Source organism: Crocuta crocuta, unplaced genomic scaffold (assembly GCF_008692635.1).
Source record: "Crocuta crocuta isolate KB4526 unplaced genomic scaffold, BGI_CrCroc_1.0 scaffold190, whole genome shotgun sequence".
NCBI lineage: Eukaryota > Metazoa > Chordata > Mammalia > Carnivora > Hyaenidae > Crocuta > Crocuta crocuta.
In genome coordinates, this window is record NW_027527955.1 from 5,208,038 (window position 1) to 5,223,449 (window position 15,412).

At 40.2% G+C, this 15,412-nt stretch overlaps 3 protein-coding genes across 15 annotated transcripts in view; 1 reads left to right on the plus strand and 2 right to left on the minus strand.

The window, feature by feature from the left end:
- The window catches only part of ALG5 (ALG5 dolichyl-phosphate beta-glucosyltransferase), a 40,434-nt gene extending 36,205 nt beyond the window's left edge, over positions 1-4,229 (minus strand). Inside the window, exons 1-2 of the mRNA XM_077752656.1 lie at positions 4,124-4,229; positions 380-551 (exon numbers count right to left, since the gene is read on the minus strand). Coding sequence (XP_077608782.1) covers positions 380-551; positions 4,124-4,189 — 238 coding nt within the window. The 5' untranslated portion in view covers positions 4,190-4,229. The remainder of the gene's footprint in view (positions 1-379; positions 552-4,123) is intronic.
- A 191-nt stretch (positions 4,230-4,420) lies between these two features.
- On the plus strand, positions 4,421-12,522 carry EXOSC8 (exosome component 8). Its single transcript, XM_077752637.1, has 13 exons — positions 4,421-4,443; positions 4,833-4,914; positions 5,150-5,226; positions 6,501-6,537; positions 6,707-6,770; positions 7,511-7,584; positions 8,701-8,746; positions 9,409-9,514; positions 9,602-9,647; positions 10,587-10,683; positions 11,206-11,326; positions 11,814-11,920; positions 12,309-12,522. The coding sequence occupies exons 1-13, from the start codon at positions 4,421-4,423 to the stop codon at positions 12,422-12,424; spliced, it is 996 nt and encodes a 331-aa protein (XP_077608763.1). The 3' UTR covers positions 12,425-12,522.
- SUPT20H (SPT20 homolog, SAGA complex component) overlaps positions 12,434-15,412 on the minus strand; it is a 42,096-nt gene continuing 39,117 nt past the window's right edge. For 9 of the 13 annotated variants that reach the window (XM_077752553.1, XM_077752555.1, XM_077752554.1 and 6 more), the window contains 3 exons: positions 15,269-15,374; positions 13,696-13,799; positions 12,434-12,940 (listed from right to left, as the gene is read on the minus strand). In XM_077752553.1, the coding sequence (XP_077608679.1) occupies positions 12,803-12,940; positions 13,696-13,799; positions 15,269-15,374 (348 nt within the window). In that variant the 3' untranslated portion in view covers positions 12,434-12,802. The remainder of the gene's footprint in view (positions 12,941-13,695; positions 13,800-15,268; positions 15,375-15,412) is intronic. The other 4 variants (XM_077752565.1, XM_077752561.1, XM_077752564.1 and 1 more) reach the window with 1 other exon arrangement.

Genomic DNA, 15,412 nt, shown 5'->3' on the forward strand with positions numbered 1-15,412 from the left:
AAAAAAAATCTATATGAAAAACTGTTTTTGCAAATGACGTACCAAGCCCCAGAACACTCGGTTTACTTATGGGAAAAGTCCAAATAGTCTAATAGGTTCCCCTGGGACTTTCCTCCGGTGGCTGTTCCCATCTGGAAGGTCTGTTTTCTGTTCACATCTAGCTTTTCTATTCTCTAGAATACTTCAGTCCTAGGACTCCATGATGCTGACTTTATCCTTTTCAGCCAATATTTATTTCTCCATTTCTGAACTACACCTTCCCACTATGCGCTCACCACAGCCCACATCTGTTAATGTTCTGGCAAAGACAATAAAGACCTTCTTAAACTTCCTTCTCCTCCCAGATGACCCCTTACCAAAAAAACGAAATCGGGCTTACACCGTTTTTCTTCATTGTATGAAGGCACAACAACAGAGAGCTGCTTGGTAGGTGAGTCCCATATGCTGGGCAAAGTTTCCTTCTGTCCTCTGGCATTTAAGAAGAACTTCTCTTCTTCATATCGATGGAGATGTGGCATTTTCGTAGCAGTTATAAATGCAATAAAGGAAACCTAAAAGCAGGTATGTTAACAAGAAATTATGTTATGTTGACTTTTTTTACATTTGTTATATGAGAATACATCATTTGCATGATTTTTTTTTTTTGGTGGAATATTTACTCTCAGTTTTTAGTTCATTAACAATGGTCTAGAGGGGACACCAAAATTCAAATCCCTCACTTATGCACTGGTTATTTTCCTTTCTCCAACTGGTGAGGTGCTAATAATGGGCTAGGAGGCTCTTTGTGTCTTCCCACCTGTCACCCCCAGGCCTGCGCTATCCCAGATCATATAGGGAACAGTCACTAGAAGCGCAATCTAAGCTGCCCCAAAGCTCCAATCCCCTGGCAAGTGTATAGTTAGGTCTGATTCCTACTTTGAACGTCTATGTGACAGAAGTTACGTTCACAGTGCAGGTGAAATGTGTGGGACGAGGGCCGGCCTCCCATCTAGAACCAAATCAACCAAGGCTTTGAAGGAACCACCCTTCCACCTCCATGGAAGGGACCAGTAATGCTTAAGAATATATTCCTGACAGTTATCTCAGATTTGAATTCAGAATAGATTATATTTTGAAGTAAAGTAGCTTGTAGGCTCTGGCACCAAGCCCTACTACTATTATATAGCTTCCTTCCATTTTTATTTGGGAGTGAGCTCTGGAGAGAACCATTTATTGTAACACCATTTTTACTGGTACACTTTCTGCTTTTAAAACAGTCAGTCCACAAATTTGTGGAATGCTACTCATTTTTAACGTGGTGACCGTTTATAATATTGCACTGGGTACAAAATGAAACTGAACTTGATCTGATCAGTAGGAGCATGGAGGCAGTATCCCGGCTGGTGGCTAAGAGTTCCTACTCTGGGGATGCCTGGGTGGTTCAGGTGGTTAAATGTCCGACTTCGGCTCATGTCATGATCTCATGGTTCCTGAGTTCTAGCCTCGCATCTGGCTCTTTGCTGTCAGCACAGACCCCACTTTGGATCTTCTGTCCCCCTCTCTCTCTCCGCCCTTCCCCCCATTCCCCTGTTCATATGCACATGCACTAGACTCTCCCTCTCCCTGACCAAAAAAAAAAAAGGTTCCTATTTTGCACACCAGTGTCTAGATTGTATTTCTAAGTTCAATATCCTAATAAAATTGATAATCTCTGTAAGATGCCACAGAATCATCTCATTATTTTAAAAACTTTGCCTTTTGTCTTACCTTTTATAACTGAAAGACATGTCAGAATAATTGAATAGCTGAGAATGATTTTTTTTTTCATTATAGAATTCCAGGTAATACACGAAAAAGGAATGATACAATTAGAGTATTCCATACTGCAACCCCCAGGGAAATAATGGATTTAGGTTGACAACCTATATAATTGGTTAGTCAGGCTAACAAAACTTCTGAACTCCTGGGTTCTCTGAACACCAGAGAAAATCAGATATTACAAGCCTTCTGATATGATACAAGAGGAAGTATTCAGTATCAATCACATGCCTTTTTTAATTAAAAAACTCAGACATGCATTCGACTGAGTATCTAAATATTACTACCAGTTTATAGGAAATTCAGGGGAAAGAGTAGATATTAAAAATCACCAAGAGGATGCAATCAGTATAATACAGATTGTGAGAAACTCTACAGGACAAATGACCACTTATTAAAGACACGGAAAGGGAGAAAAAAAAAAAGACAAATTGTTACAGGTTACGATACTTGACATGTATCTATTGTGAATGCTCAGTGGTACAGAAGGACTATACTAAAATATACATGAGACATTTGAACAGATGGGATATTTGAAATCACTGAATAATGGTTAAAAATTTTAAAAATCCATTATAACATGGGGCACCTGGGTGGCTCAGTCAGTTACGCATCCGACTCTTAGTTTTGGCTCAGGTCATGATCTCACCATGTGTTTAGTTCGAGCCCTATAGGGCTCTGCACTGTCAGTGGGGAGCCTGCTTGGGATTCTCTCTCTTACCCTCTCCTGCTTGTACTCTCTCTCTCTCAAAATCAATACTTAAAAAAAAAAAAAAGAAAAATATCCATGATAACTTTATTATGGTTATATTTTTATAAAGGGAGTCTTGTCTTTAGAGATAAACGCTGAGGATTTACAGATAGTGTTATGTCTTAAATTTGCTTCAAAATAACTCAGAAGTGGAGGGACAAAATGTACGGAAGGTGGGTATATACAAAACTAGGTTTTTTTGTTGTTGTTTTTTACATGATTTCTTGCTCCGGCATTTAAAAAACAATGAAGTTCCACTGTGTTACATTTTCATTCATGAACTCTCTCAATCTAGTCTGTTTCCTCATCAAATAAAGCTAATGATAGTAACACGTATGTCAGCATTGTTTTGAAGATCACAAGAGATGGCGCCTGTTAAACGCTGAATACAATACCCAACATACCAAGAGTCCTCAATAAATGGTAGCTCTTCATAATCACTTCAAGCTAGTGGGATCAAATACTTGCAGTACGCCCTCAATGGACCCATTTAACTGTGCAACAGATAGATTCAACAAGCCGATTCAATCCAGGATTCTGTCAAATCTGCTCCCACTGAAACCCTGACTTGCTCTAAACCCTGAAAACCCCCTGAAATCTCCCTTTCTCAGGCACAAATCAACAAGTAGTCAGGGCACATTGCTTTTTCCCTATTAAATTGTTCCTAAACTCTGGAGTTTGCAAACCTGGCAAGGCGGAAGAACCGCCTTCCTAGCAGTGCGATCTACGAGGGCTAATGGGAGTCGTCAAGGAAGCCGAAACGTCCTTTTTACTCTGGAAGTTTACGGGAGTAAACGCCACTTACTGACTGCATGGCAGGCTCATTCCAAATTACACGCGGGAGAGCTCGCTTGGCAAATTGTCTATTACTTATGCATCTGCAAGCGTTTCTACAATGGTTGTTTCCAGAGTAAGAGCAAAGAAAATCCGACGTTTGAATTCTATTGTATAGCCTCATTCAGAGGCAGCGAACTTAGGGTATTTAATATTGGGACATAACGACTCCCAGACCTCAGGCAACACCGCGCCTGAGCGTCTTGGTCTTACTGAGTCCCTCCTGGGTCTTCCCGACCCATAATTTACTCCAATCTGTAACAGCTGGCTGTCGTCAGGGCTCCGTCACCCCTTTCTGTGTGTTTAAGATCAGAAAAAGGGTGAGTCTCGAGAGCCCACACCTCCCGGGGGCTCGAGACTTTCCCAGCTGGAACCAAAACTGCATAGGCAGCAGGCCTGGGGCGGGGGACAGGGGGTCTTGGAGAGGTCGTGACTGATACGGTGCGTGGACAGAGGGCCAGGGGCCAGGGAGCGAGTGGAGACTGGTAAGCACGACCCCCCAGTGAAGAAACGTACAAGGCTCCGGGCACAGAGGGAGGCGACGCTGCAAAATAAATATAAAGAACGGAAGACAGGGGGTGTGAAAGTCTAGGAGGAGAGACCTGCGGGTCAAGGTCTGGAGAAGCCTGGAGAAAGGGGACCTGTCGAAGGGCGGGCAATGCGAGGAGACGATGCGTGCCGGCCGTCTCTACAGACAGCGGTGAGCCCGGGCCCGCGGCGGTCCCCCGTCCCTCTCCTCACCAGTGTCAGGGCTGCGGCCGCCAGCGCCACGCCGAGCACCGCCAGCTGCAGCACCAGCGGAAGCATCCTCCATGCCCGGGTCGCCGCCCGCCCTACCCCGCGCCTACACACACGCGGAAGCGCCGCCGTGCAGCCCCGCCTCCAGCCGGCAGAGGGGCCGCGCAGGCCTGGCGCCCGCCGCCCACAGCGCCCCCTGGCGGCAAGACGAAGAACACGCAGCTCTTCTGGGGAGGCTCAGCCGTGGAGGCGGGCGCTCTGCGCCATTGGGTTGACAAAATCAGCAAGTAAAAACGCAGGATGTCCACTAACTTGAGTTTCCGGTGGGCAATGGACAGTTGTTTTTTTTTTTACAGACTTGTTAAAATACAATTCACACACTATACAACCCACCCACTAAAAAAGTTTTGGTATGTTACATGAGTTTTTAAAAAAACGATACAACATAAAATTTGCCATTTTCTTCCAATTTAAGTGTACAATAGTGTTATTTATTATATTCACAATTTTCTCTATCCATCACCACTATCTATTTCTAAAACATTCTTTCCTCCCAGCAGCCCCTGGTAACAACTAATAGCATGTGCCATTTGGGGTATGTACACTGAATGTTAGCCAATTTGACAACAAATTATATTTTTAAAAAATTACTCTTTATCTGACATTCACATTTAATTGGATGTTTTGTATCCTGTCTGGCAACCCTACCTAGCAGGGAGGGGGCGGTTTTGAGCCACTACACAGCCTGCAACACAAGCCGCTCGTCTGGAGCCTGCTCCGGACACCTGCCAAGTGTAAGTGGTGCTGACAGTGAGCGCACAGAAAGTTGATATAATTCTCCAGTAACTGGGGCAGGGAGCCCGGGCCCCGGGCCCCGGGCCCCGGGCCCAGGCTAAGACGGAGGCGGGAAAAAGACGCAGACGCTTTGCAAGAAAGCTCCACGCTCATCACTCAATTCTCGGCAGTAGGGTCGGTCTCTTAAACTACCGGACTGTTTCTGAACAGATACACGCGTGTCTTCTCTAACAGCAGATTCGTCAAGACGCGTCCGAGGAGAAGAAGCAGCAGCCTGAGGGGGTTGCCGGGACCCAGAAGGTCGACGCCAGGTGGGCCGGGAAGCACCTCGCCGCGCCGCGCCCGCTGCGTCTCGGGCACCGCGAGCAGGGCGCAGGCGTCCGTGTCGAAACTTCGGAGGCGGGAGAGGCGAGCGGCCCGGAGGCGCGGGGTGGCTCTGCGCAGGCGCGGGCGGGCGGGCGGGNAGGCGGCCGGGTTCAAGTGAGTGTTGGCGGCCCGCGGGCGCGTGTCTGGACCCTGGCGGATGGAGGCTTCCTTTAACCCTTCGCGGGGACTTTTTCTCACCTGGAAGCCACCCTGCCAGTTTCCCACTTCTTTCCCTCACGGAAGCAGGCGGCGGGCGGAAGGACCTGGAGGTGGAAGTAGTGAAAGGAAAGGGGGCTTCTTTCCCGCAGGGACACGGGAGATGCAAGGGACTGTGTACAGAGTTCAGGACCCGCTGCAAGCGCTTGTGGATTGGTGTGTAGTGGACGCGCGGCCCCAGGAGACGCCGTTGTAAATCTTTTAAAAAATGTTGTATGAGAACCGCGTGCCGCCCTGTTCTCCGTCTCCTTGATTGATTTCGGAAAGGACTGTGCCTTGTTCGGAAGGTTTTACTTGTGCCGCTCTGGTGAAGCCTGTAGATTTTTGTCCTCAGAGTCAAGTTTTTAAATGGACAAAATACGTAAGATTCCAAAGGAAAACAGTTATAGTGACACAGTTATCTTTCCATTTGTATAAACTCTTGAGTTCTTGAGTGATAAATCTATGCTTTTGCAAATTAACTTTCTTAAGATCTAGTGGGGTGTCTAGTAACAACTGGAATTTAAAAGTAACGAGCTTGCGCAAAACCTTTGACAACTCTAAAGTAAAACGAAAACGTTCAGTCTCTGTGGTTGTTGAAGTTGCAGGCACTAATATTTTATGAAGGCATATTGCCTGCGGTCATAATTGAAGAACATGCTAAATTTCAGTTACAGGATAGTGCGAATAAAGATACCTTTTTTTTTTTCTAAGTACTAAGAGTATCTGCTTCGAAGCGAACTTGACATTATTATTTTAGCAACTGAATGAATTCTTTTTAAAGGTGTCCAAAGGCTTTGGACTCCTACCTGTAATTGTTTAAGGTAGAGTTAAGGACAGGAGTTGGGTGTGATTGCTACGGGAAGAGTCCTAGGTGTCAAAGGAAACATCAGACTTCGTGAGAGAAACTTAGTTACAAATTGGGGAGATTTCTGCTGCATGATCACATTAAGATCTTTGCCAGTTTCGGGATTTATGTTAAGAGTCATTAACTCACCTCAGATGTATTTATACCATGTTTCAGAACTGTGGAACCTCTGGAGTATTACAGGAGATTCCTGGTGAGTGAAGGTGGTTATGTACAGATTGTAGGATAAATCTTTTGATAACAGTATCAGAGCTTCTTTTGAAATTGACTTATATGAATTAAGGAGGTTTAATGTGTTTTCCTTGTGCGTGTACAACACAAATGTAGATGTAATCTACTTTCATGTAAATATGTTTATTTAGAAAGAGAACTGCCGGCCAGATGGAAGAGAACTTGGTGAATTCAGAACCACGACTGTCAACATAGGTGAGGATATTTTTCAGTTCTCAAATAGAATGTTGAAGTTGCTTCAGCATTTTTTTATACTAGTTATTTTTATTTGTAGAGTTTTTTTTAACTCACTATTGTCTCAATTGATGTTTTTAAAATTTGAAGTTCCCCTTCATTCAAAATCTCCAAGACATGATTTTCTTTCTTTCTTTTTTTTTTTTTTTTTTAAATGTCTGAGAGAGTCAGGAGGGGCAGAGAGAGAGAGAGAGAGAAAACCCCAAGCAGGCTCTGCCCTGTCAGGCACTGTCCACACAGAGCCAGATGTGGGCCTCAGCATCTCATAAGATCATGACTGGAGCCATACCAGGAATCTGACGCTTAACCTACTGAGCCACCCACATGCCCCACAAGACATGGTTTCTTACGTCTTATGCTTACTAAACTTTCTGTCACATAGAAGTTTCCAGTTTAACCTGTATGACATTCCTAAGTCCTAGAGTATTTCAGCCAAATGCTACTATATCTAAGGGACTCCAGGTATTTTTTGTTAGGTTTTTATCTGTACAACAGTTCTGTGACTGAATGAAAATGTTTAACTCAAATTCAAGGACAGGTGAATAATTCCAAAAACAGTAATTTTAAATAGTTACATCATTTAAAAAAAGACTTGAGCTAGGAATAAATTTTAATAAGAAACAGATACATAGCAAGAAAAATTATATGTAGAAAATGAAAACTTTCTGTGGACTTTTTCATTTTGTTTATTATCTTTGCAGGTTCAATTAGTACCGCAGATGGTTCTGCTTTAGTGAAGCTGGGAAATACTACAGTAATTTGTGGGATTAAGGCGGTAGGTTTAATATATCTTACTGAGATTTGAATTCCAAATTAGCTTCATATACTTATTAGATGGTAATTTACACCAATAATTCTGTTGATCAGGCTGTTAGGTGTCAGTTTTTTAGTATTTTTCATTTTCCAAGAGCTTTCACCTTTGAGTAGATAATACTCAAAGTCTAATGACTTTTATGAACATTTGTCAGATGGACTGAAATGAAACTTTTTAAAATTTTGTTAAAATTTACTTTGAGAGGGAATGAAAATGAGTGGGGGAGGGGCAGAGAGGGAGAGACAATCCCCAGCAGGCTCCTCACTGTGATCGCAGAGCCTGATGTGGGGCTTGAATCCCACATCATGAGATCATGATCTCATGAGATCATGACCTGAGCTGAGATCAAGAGTCAGATGCTTAACCAGCTGACCCACCCAGGTGCCTCTGAAATGAAACAGCTTTTTAGTTTTTGGGTTTTTTTTTAAACTAAAACTACTTTTAGTTTTTTAAGAATTGGTTGAGAAAGGGATTTTTGGTGACCTCCTTTTAGCCATTTAATCTGTGCAAATATATAGGAAATTAAAATTGCTCAAAAACTTGAGGGAGTTAAGAGGTACTATTTACTGAGTACCTGCTGTGTTCTAGGCACCTTAAATTAGATCCTTTATTACAGAAATTACCAGTTTAATCCTGAGAACAATCACTTGAGGTATAATTTCTGTCTCTTGTTTTACATGAGGTTCAGTGACTTGTTCAGGAACATATTGTAACTAGACCTTAGATATAACTTTGACTCCAAAGCTTGTAGTTTTTTCAGTGACTTCTTGGTTATAAAATGACTGGAAGAGGGTGGTGCAGAAACTCAATACATTTTTATAAAGAGCCCAGATAATTTTGGTGAGTAGCACTAGGATGTAGGCAACTATGCCATGCTGCCTTTTTATCTTGCAGACCTAATATGAGGACTGGCGCCAGTGTCCATTGAGCCTGATAACCCCCTAAGCATAGTAGATGCTCTTGATGTAGTTAACTAGCTAAGATGCTCTTTGCTGAAGGATTCTCCCAAGTGACTGCAAAAGTGTCTTCACAGATTTTTGAGTACCATCTTTCACAGGAAGTTATTTGCTTTTATAGGAATTTGCAGCACCACCAACAGATGCCCCTGATAAAGGATATGTTGGTAAGTTAAACAGTTTTGTAATTTGAATACAAATACTTTAACACATTTAATTCTAATCTTAATGCTAATGTTAATTCCTAGTGGTGAGCTGAATAAAACTTATGATTCAAACATAAAATAGAAATGAAGCAGACATTGCTGAAGTTTTCTGTATTGTTACAAGGTAGTCTAATAGCAAGATAATTTTGTAAAATTTCAACTATAATCAGTTGTTTATACATTCCGGTATCAACCAAGAAAATAAAATCTCTTAGGAAAGGGTTGCAACTACAATCGGTGTTTCCAAAAGATTTCACTTATACCATTATGCAATTTTCTTCTTGCCTTGGACCATCTGTTTATGGTAGGAACAAACATTTTAAAAATGTAGGCAGCTGGGTATGAGTAGAGGGGCTAACTACTGTTACAGATTGAGGTATTTTGTTAGAAATCTTTTAAGGATTTAGGATGATTGAGGCCTTAATAGATGCTTTATAAATTTTTGATATTGTGTGGAAAAAAAAGTTGGAAAATGTAAATTTTATCTAAGCCTAAGAATCTCAGACCAAAAAAAAGGAATGTTGTGTTTTCCACTTGGCAAATCCTGGCTTTTAATAATATCTTTAAAACTTCTGTAAACCAGAGGTGAAGTTTAGTTCATAGCTGCAGAGTGTTTCTTTCAGTTCCTAATGTGGATCTACCACCTCTGTGTTCGTCGAGATTTCGGTCTGGACCACCTGGAGAAGAGGCCCAAGTGGCTAGCCAGTTCATTGCAGATGTCATTGAAAAGTAAGATCATCATGATAACACTTGACTGTCATTCATTTTCAGATAATTGTTGACCTTTAATTTATTGTACTTTATTATTAAATCAAGTTCACAGATAATTCAGAAAGAGGACTTATGCATTTCTCCAGGAAAGGTAAGATGAAGAAAGAAACTATGAAGTCTTATTAATTCTGAATTGTTTTTTGTGGGACGAGAACAAAGGAATTAAAATAGTGAACCACAGTGGCCTCAAATATGAATGTCTTAAGCTGGAATTCAGCTTAAAAAAAAATCAGGCTTACTCTGTAACTAACATCTAAATAAACTGTGTGNTGGGAGCTACTTTTTGAGCTGAGGTAACTTTTAACACATAATTAGTCCATTGTTGATTGCATATAGATTATTAATATCTGATCAGCTTATGTTTAGGGTAAATCCACACTATAAATTTTAAGTCTGTTTAAAAGTTAGAACTAATTAGGATGTAGAGGCTTTTTGTATTTGACTATTTACAGATTAGCATTTTAAAGCCTGTGGGAAACTACATTTTGGGTTTCATTTGAGACTTTTTTTTTTTAATGTTTTATCTATTTCTAGGAGAGAGAGAGAGACAGCGTGAGCAGGGGAGGGTCAGAGAGAGAGGGAGTCACAGACTGAAATAGGCTCCAGGCTCTGAGCTGGCAGTCAGCACAGAGCCCGACGCGGGGCTCGAACCCACGAACCGCGAGATCATGACCTAAGCGAAAGTCGGATGCTTAACCGACTAAGCCACCCAGGTGCCCCTCATTTGAGACTTTCAAAAGTATTTCCTTCATCTGCTAATTTCTAGATCTGTAGCCCTTGATGGAAATGTAGATCTTGTTACTTAACAGCTTGATAGTTATATGCCAGCTTTTGCCAACCTGTCTTCTATGTTTGGTTATTGGTTACGCACTTTTAAAGGTTACGTACTTTTAAAGTTTTTTTTTTTTTTTTAAGTTTTTGAGCCTTGAAGGTTATCATGCTGGTCTAACCAAGGGTTCTGTGTGGTTTTAAGTTGAAATGCCTTCTATCAGAAGGCTGTAATTTACACCTTGTGTAAACTTTGTTTTAGCTTTCTTGGGTTCTATACTGTGATATCATTTGCCTTGACTATGATGGGAACATCTTGGATGCCTGTACGTTTGCTTTGTTAGCAGCTTTAAAAAATGGTAAGCAACTTTAATAAAAGGGAAAATTCTTTTTTATATATCAGAATATTGCTAAACTTTATCAATAGATTTTTTTAAAATTTATTAATGTTTTATTTATTTCTAGGAGAGAGACAGCGAGCGTGAGCAGGGGAGGGTCAGAGAGAGAGGGAGTCACAGACTGAAACAGGCTCCAGGCTCTGAGCTGGCAGTCAGCACAGAGCCCGACGCGGGGCTCGAACCCACGAACCGCGAGATCATGACCTAAGCGAAAGTCGGACGCTTAACCGACTAAGCCACCCAGGCGCCCCTATCAATAGATTTTTTAAAGGTTTCTGTTAATATTTAGTGATGATCATTCATGTGTTTCTAAATTAAAAACCATGTTTATATCCACTAAATTCACCTTAATTATCCTAAGGTAATTTTTTTAAAAAGACTACTACTAGACAATTTAAAGAGGCAAAAGTGAATTAACAAAGCATAGAAAGCAGTACTTATTAAAATAACAGTGAGTTACTTCACATATTTGCCTTTTTCTAGTACAGCTACCAGAAGTTACTATAAACGAAGAAACTGCCTTAGCAGAAGTTAATTTAAAGAAGAAGAGTTATTTGAATATTAGAACTCATCCAGTTGCAACTTCTTTTGCTGTATTTGATGAGTAAGTTAATCAACTGTATTAAGAAATCGTGTATTCAGGGGAATTGCGGACTGTTACTCAGCTTTCTAACTTTTCAGAAAATGCCTAAGGTGACCATACATCCTAGTTTGTCCTGGACACCTAAGATTTATAGCTGTTGTCTCTGCAGGATTATCAGCTAATACTTATACTTTCAAAAGCATCCTGATACAAATGATGCATTTTGTGCTCTCCCTACCTGACCTGTTCCTTGGTTTCCTTATTCCTGTGTAATTAACCTTCAGATTTACCTTAGGCTATCTTCTGTATTAACTAAGGATAGTAAAGATTCTTATTAGTAGTAGAATATTAGGTGGCTGTTAACTTTTCTGGTTTCCTACCAGTTCTATTCTCATGCTTGTATCTGACATCAATACCTAAGCTAAAACGCAGTGATTTTATTCTTTGTAAATAAAATTTGTTCCATGGAATGATAATTTATACTTTTTTTTTAATATATTTTAAATAGCACTCTGCTCATAGTTGACCCTACTGGAGAGGAGGAGCATCTGGCAACTGGAACCTTAACAGTAGTAATGGATGAGGAAGGCAAACTATGTTGTCTTCATAAACCAGGCACGTTCCTTCCATTCAGTCCTTTAAAAACTGTGTTTTTTTTGTTCTGTTTTGATGTTTATTTTTGAGAGACAGAGTGTAAATGGAGGGGTAGAGAGAGAGGGAGACAGAGAATCTAAAGCAGGCTCCAGGCTCTAAGCTGTCAGCACAGAGTCCATTGCAGGGCTGGAACCCACAAACCATGAGATCCTGACCTGAGCTGAAGATCAGATGCTTAACTCACTGAGCCACCCAGGCACCACGCCCCCCTTCAGTCCTTTAACACGCAAAGTAAAAAACTCAGTGTGAGCTTCTTTGTATTAGAGAGGGCCAAATGGAATGTTTTGTTGATACCGATTTTTTTATAAGTAAAACAGATCTTAAACGTGTTGGCACAATAATTTTTCAGGTGGAAGTGGGCTGACTGGAGCTAAACTTCAGGACTGCATGAGCCGAGCAGTTACCAGGCACAAAGAAGTAAAAACGCTAATGGATGAAGTAATTAAGAGTATGAAACCCAAATAAACCACCACATTTTCAAAACGGATTTATAAAAACTGTATTTGTTACACTGTGCACAAACCTTTTATACTAAATAAATATCAAACTACATTCTTCTGAAAGATGTTTCTAGTATTTCTTAGGTCACTTCCATATGTGGTATGTACAGTGAAACCATTTTTAGAAAGCAGTGACTTAGGCAAACCAACCCTAATGGTTCATTAAACCATCTCCCTGTTTTTACTCAAAAATCCTAGGGTTGTGCTTCTGTATAAAGTTTGTACATCTAGCAATGTAAAATACTGACATTAAAAAAAACAAAACCAAAAATGAAGTAGAAACTCAGAATCCTTTGATTCGATGCTCTTATGGTTTTAAAAAAGAAAAACAAAAAAGCAAGACTCAGAATTTTGGAGTGGTTGGCGTGCCTCTCTTCATTTTACTTTTTGACTGGCTGCCTGTATGCCGATGACGATGTAGCTGAGCTGTTTGTGCTGCTGCTGCTGCCATAGCCATTTGATGCTGCAAGAATCGCAACTGCTGCAAAAGGGAGGGAGAAAAAGTCAAGTTACGTCAGTGTAGGCAGGTATGGAAAGGTGCTTTTCCTGAGAGATGAAAACAACAAAACTGAAAGGGAGAAAGCACCAAGATAACGGAGAGGGACTATACCACACTGAGACAATGCACAGTCAAACAGCACCAGTGGCACAGAAGCCTGTTGAGGGCTTTAAAAATGGTTCTTGGTAAACTTTAAAAATATTTCTGTTACTCTGCCCTGCCAGTCTATACTGTAGTAACTCAGCAACTTCAGTTACTATTTTGTTGTATGATAGTTTATAGCAATATAAAATCACACTGCATATCAGATAGTCAACTATAAATAAGCGGACTCCCTACAATCCTGGAGTAACATTTTCCTACAACAGGCACAACATTTACTAATAGGAACACTGGTATACTTGCCTTTTTCTGCAGTACGGTATCAAAAAGTTAACCTTTGGCACTTACAGCTGTCGATTTCAAAATCTACTGGAAACTACAAAATGTAGCTTATTGTGCCACCAGCACTTCATGAGAGCTTTTAAGTTAGGAAGAGTATGGCTTAAATGTACAAATTATGTTCAGTGCTCCAAGTTGACCAGCTAAAATGCCAGGCTTTCAAGATTTGCAAAATTATTTACCTACTACTGTAGAGTCTTAAAAGACAGTAAAATAAAACTGAAGTAAGTTATGTTAAGGTACTTTTGGAGCAGAGTATCTTTAAAAATGTAATCAGAGTGAAGTTGCTGGATTACTTGTATCTGTTGCTGCTGCTGTTGAAAGGCAGAGGAGAGCTGGAATCTCTGCTGAGGAAGGCTTTGCTCAGGTCTGTTCTCGGCAGAGCCAAGCTGAGACAACACTACAGAGAGGAGAAGGGGAAAGCAGGCCAGTCAAAAAGTTTGAAGGCTACCAGGGTTAGAAAAGGACAACACAGAAAATGAAATAATAGAAAAGTTATCAGTATGATTAATCTTAAGTATCAAATCACAGACATTTCAGAACAAATTTAGTATAGTCTCCTGTTAGTCCAGGGTACCACTGATTATAAAATCTCCTGCATATGAAAGGGAAGGGAGTGCCTGTGCGACAAAGCACTGTATCCCTCCTCTTAAATTTCAATGGAATTTGATACTAGTGTTATTTTGTTGAGAAGCCTTTCTTGCAAAATGTAAAATATAGTATGTTATTTTAAAATATAATCAGTGAAGTGGAAAACGGGTAGGAAAAGTCCAATCTACAATTACAACAAATGTGGTAAACCAGTGCTTTAAACAAAAGGTGCTACAGTTAAGTTTAGACTACACTACTGGCTACAATGGTGATGAACTGAGATGGCATTATTCCATTTCTTTTTAAGCTGAGTGGGGCCACAGTAATCAGTTCAGCCCTCTCAATGTACAGATGAAGAAATTACAGGCCAAAATGGTCTGAATGACTCAAAAGTAATCATTGGCAGGTCTCAAGCCAGAAACATTCTCTTGATTTTTTGGCCTAGATTCTTTCCACTAAAGTATAGGACAGCCATTTTAGGAAATTTATAACTTGGGTGATAAAGGTTTATGCTCACAAATTTCCATCTGGAAACTCACCAGCTTTAAATAAGACATTATGTAAGATCTTGCTTACTCTAAATTCAGACACTGGGAGTTGTATATAGTACGACAGTGAGCTCAGTGACAACTCAAAATGTTGATGTTATGTTCATTCACTCAATACTCAAACTCTATCATAGCTTATTTACTTATGTAGCTTAGTGATTTTAATTAAATGCAAAGTTATAATTACTGTCTTTAAGTGACAAGATATTTTCATTAGAGGTAAATCTTCCGTTTACCATTTATTGCCAGAAGTGGCCAGCAGTCACTTAGTATAATCTTTTTTTTTTTTAACTTATGGTTAAAGTGGCTTAAAAGTTATTTCTGACCATTAAGTCTTAATTCATGCAACCGTGAGCTACCAGAAAAATACAATAGATTATGCTGTCAAGAAAAATGTCTTAATAACCGAGAAGAACTCAAGACTTAATAGCTTTGGTAGCTTCGTAGTAAGCTGGATAATTGTATAAAATATTACCAACAAACTATAATGTGAATAAAACATAACTGCTGCTAATGTATGTATGTAGGTAAAAACACTTTTAATCAACTGTTAAATTAACAAAAAACATCTGAGAGGGCCATCAATCGACTTAATAGTTCATGCATTAAATAGAATATATTTTTTCCCCAGTCACTGACTATAAGAGAAAGAAAATTAAAATACTGAGTGATCCCTAAATGATCAGTTATTTTTAGTAAATTCAACATATGAAGGTATGAAGATACCCACCAGCTGCCTGTGATTGCATAAAACTTCCTACTCCAGCAAGGTTAATAACAGCAGCGTGCTGAGCAGATAAGGCCTGTTCTTGACTTGTAGAACCTTGTTCAGAACCCTGAATAAAAAAATAATATATCACTTGTACAGAAAGAA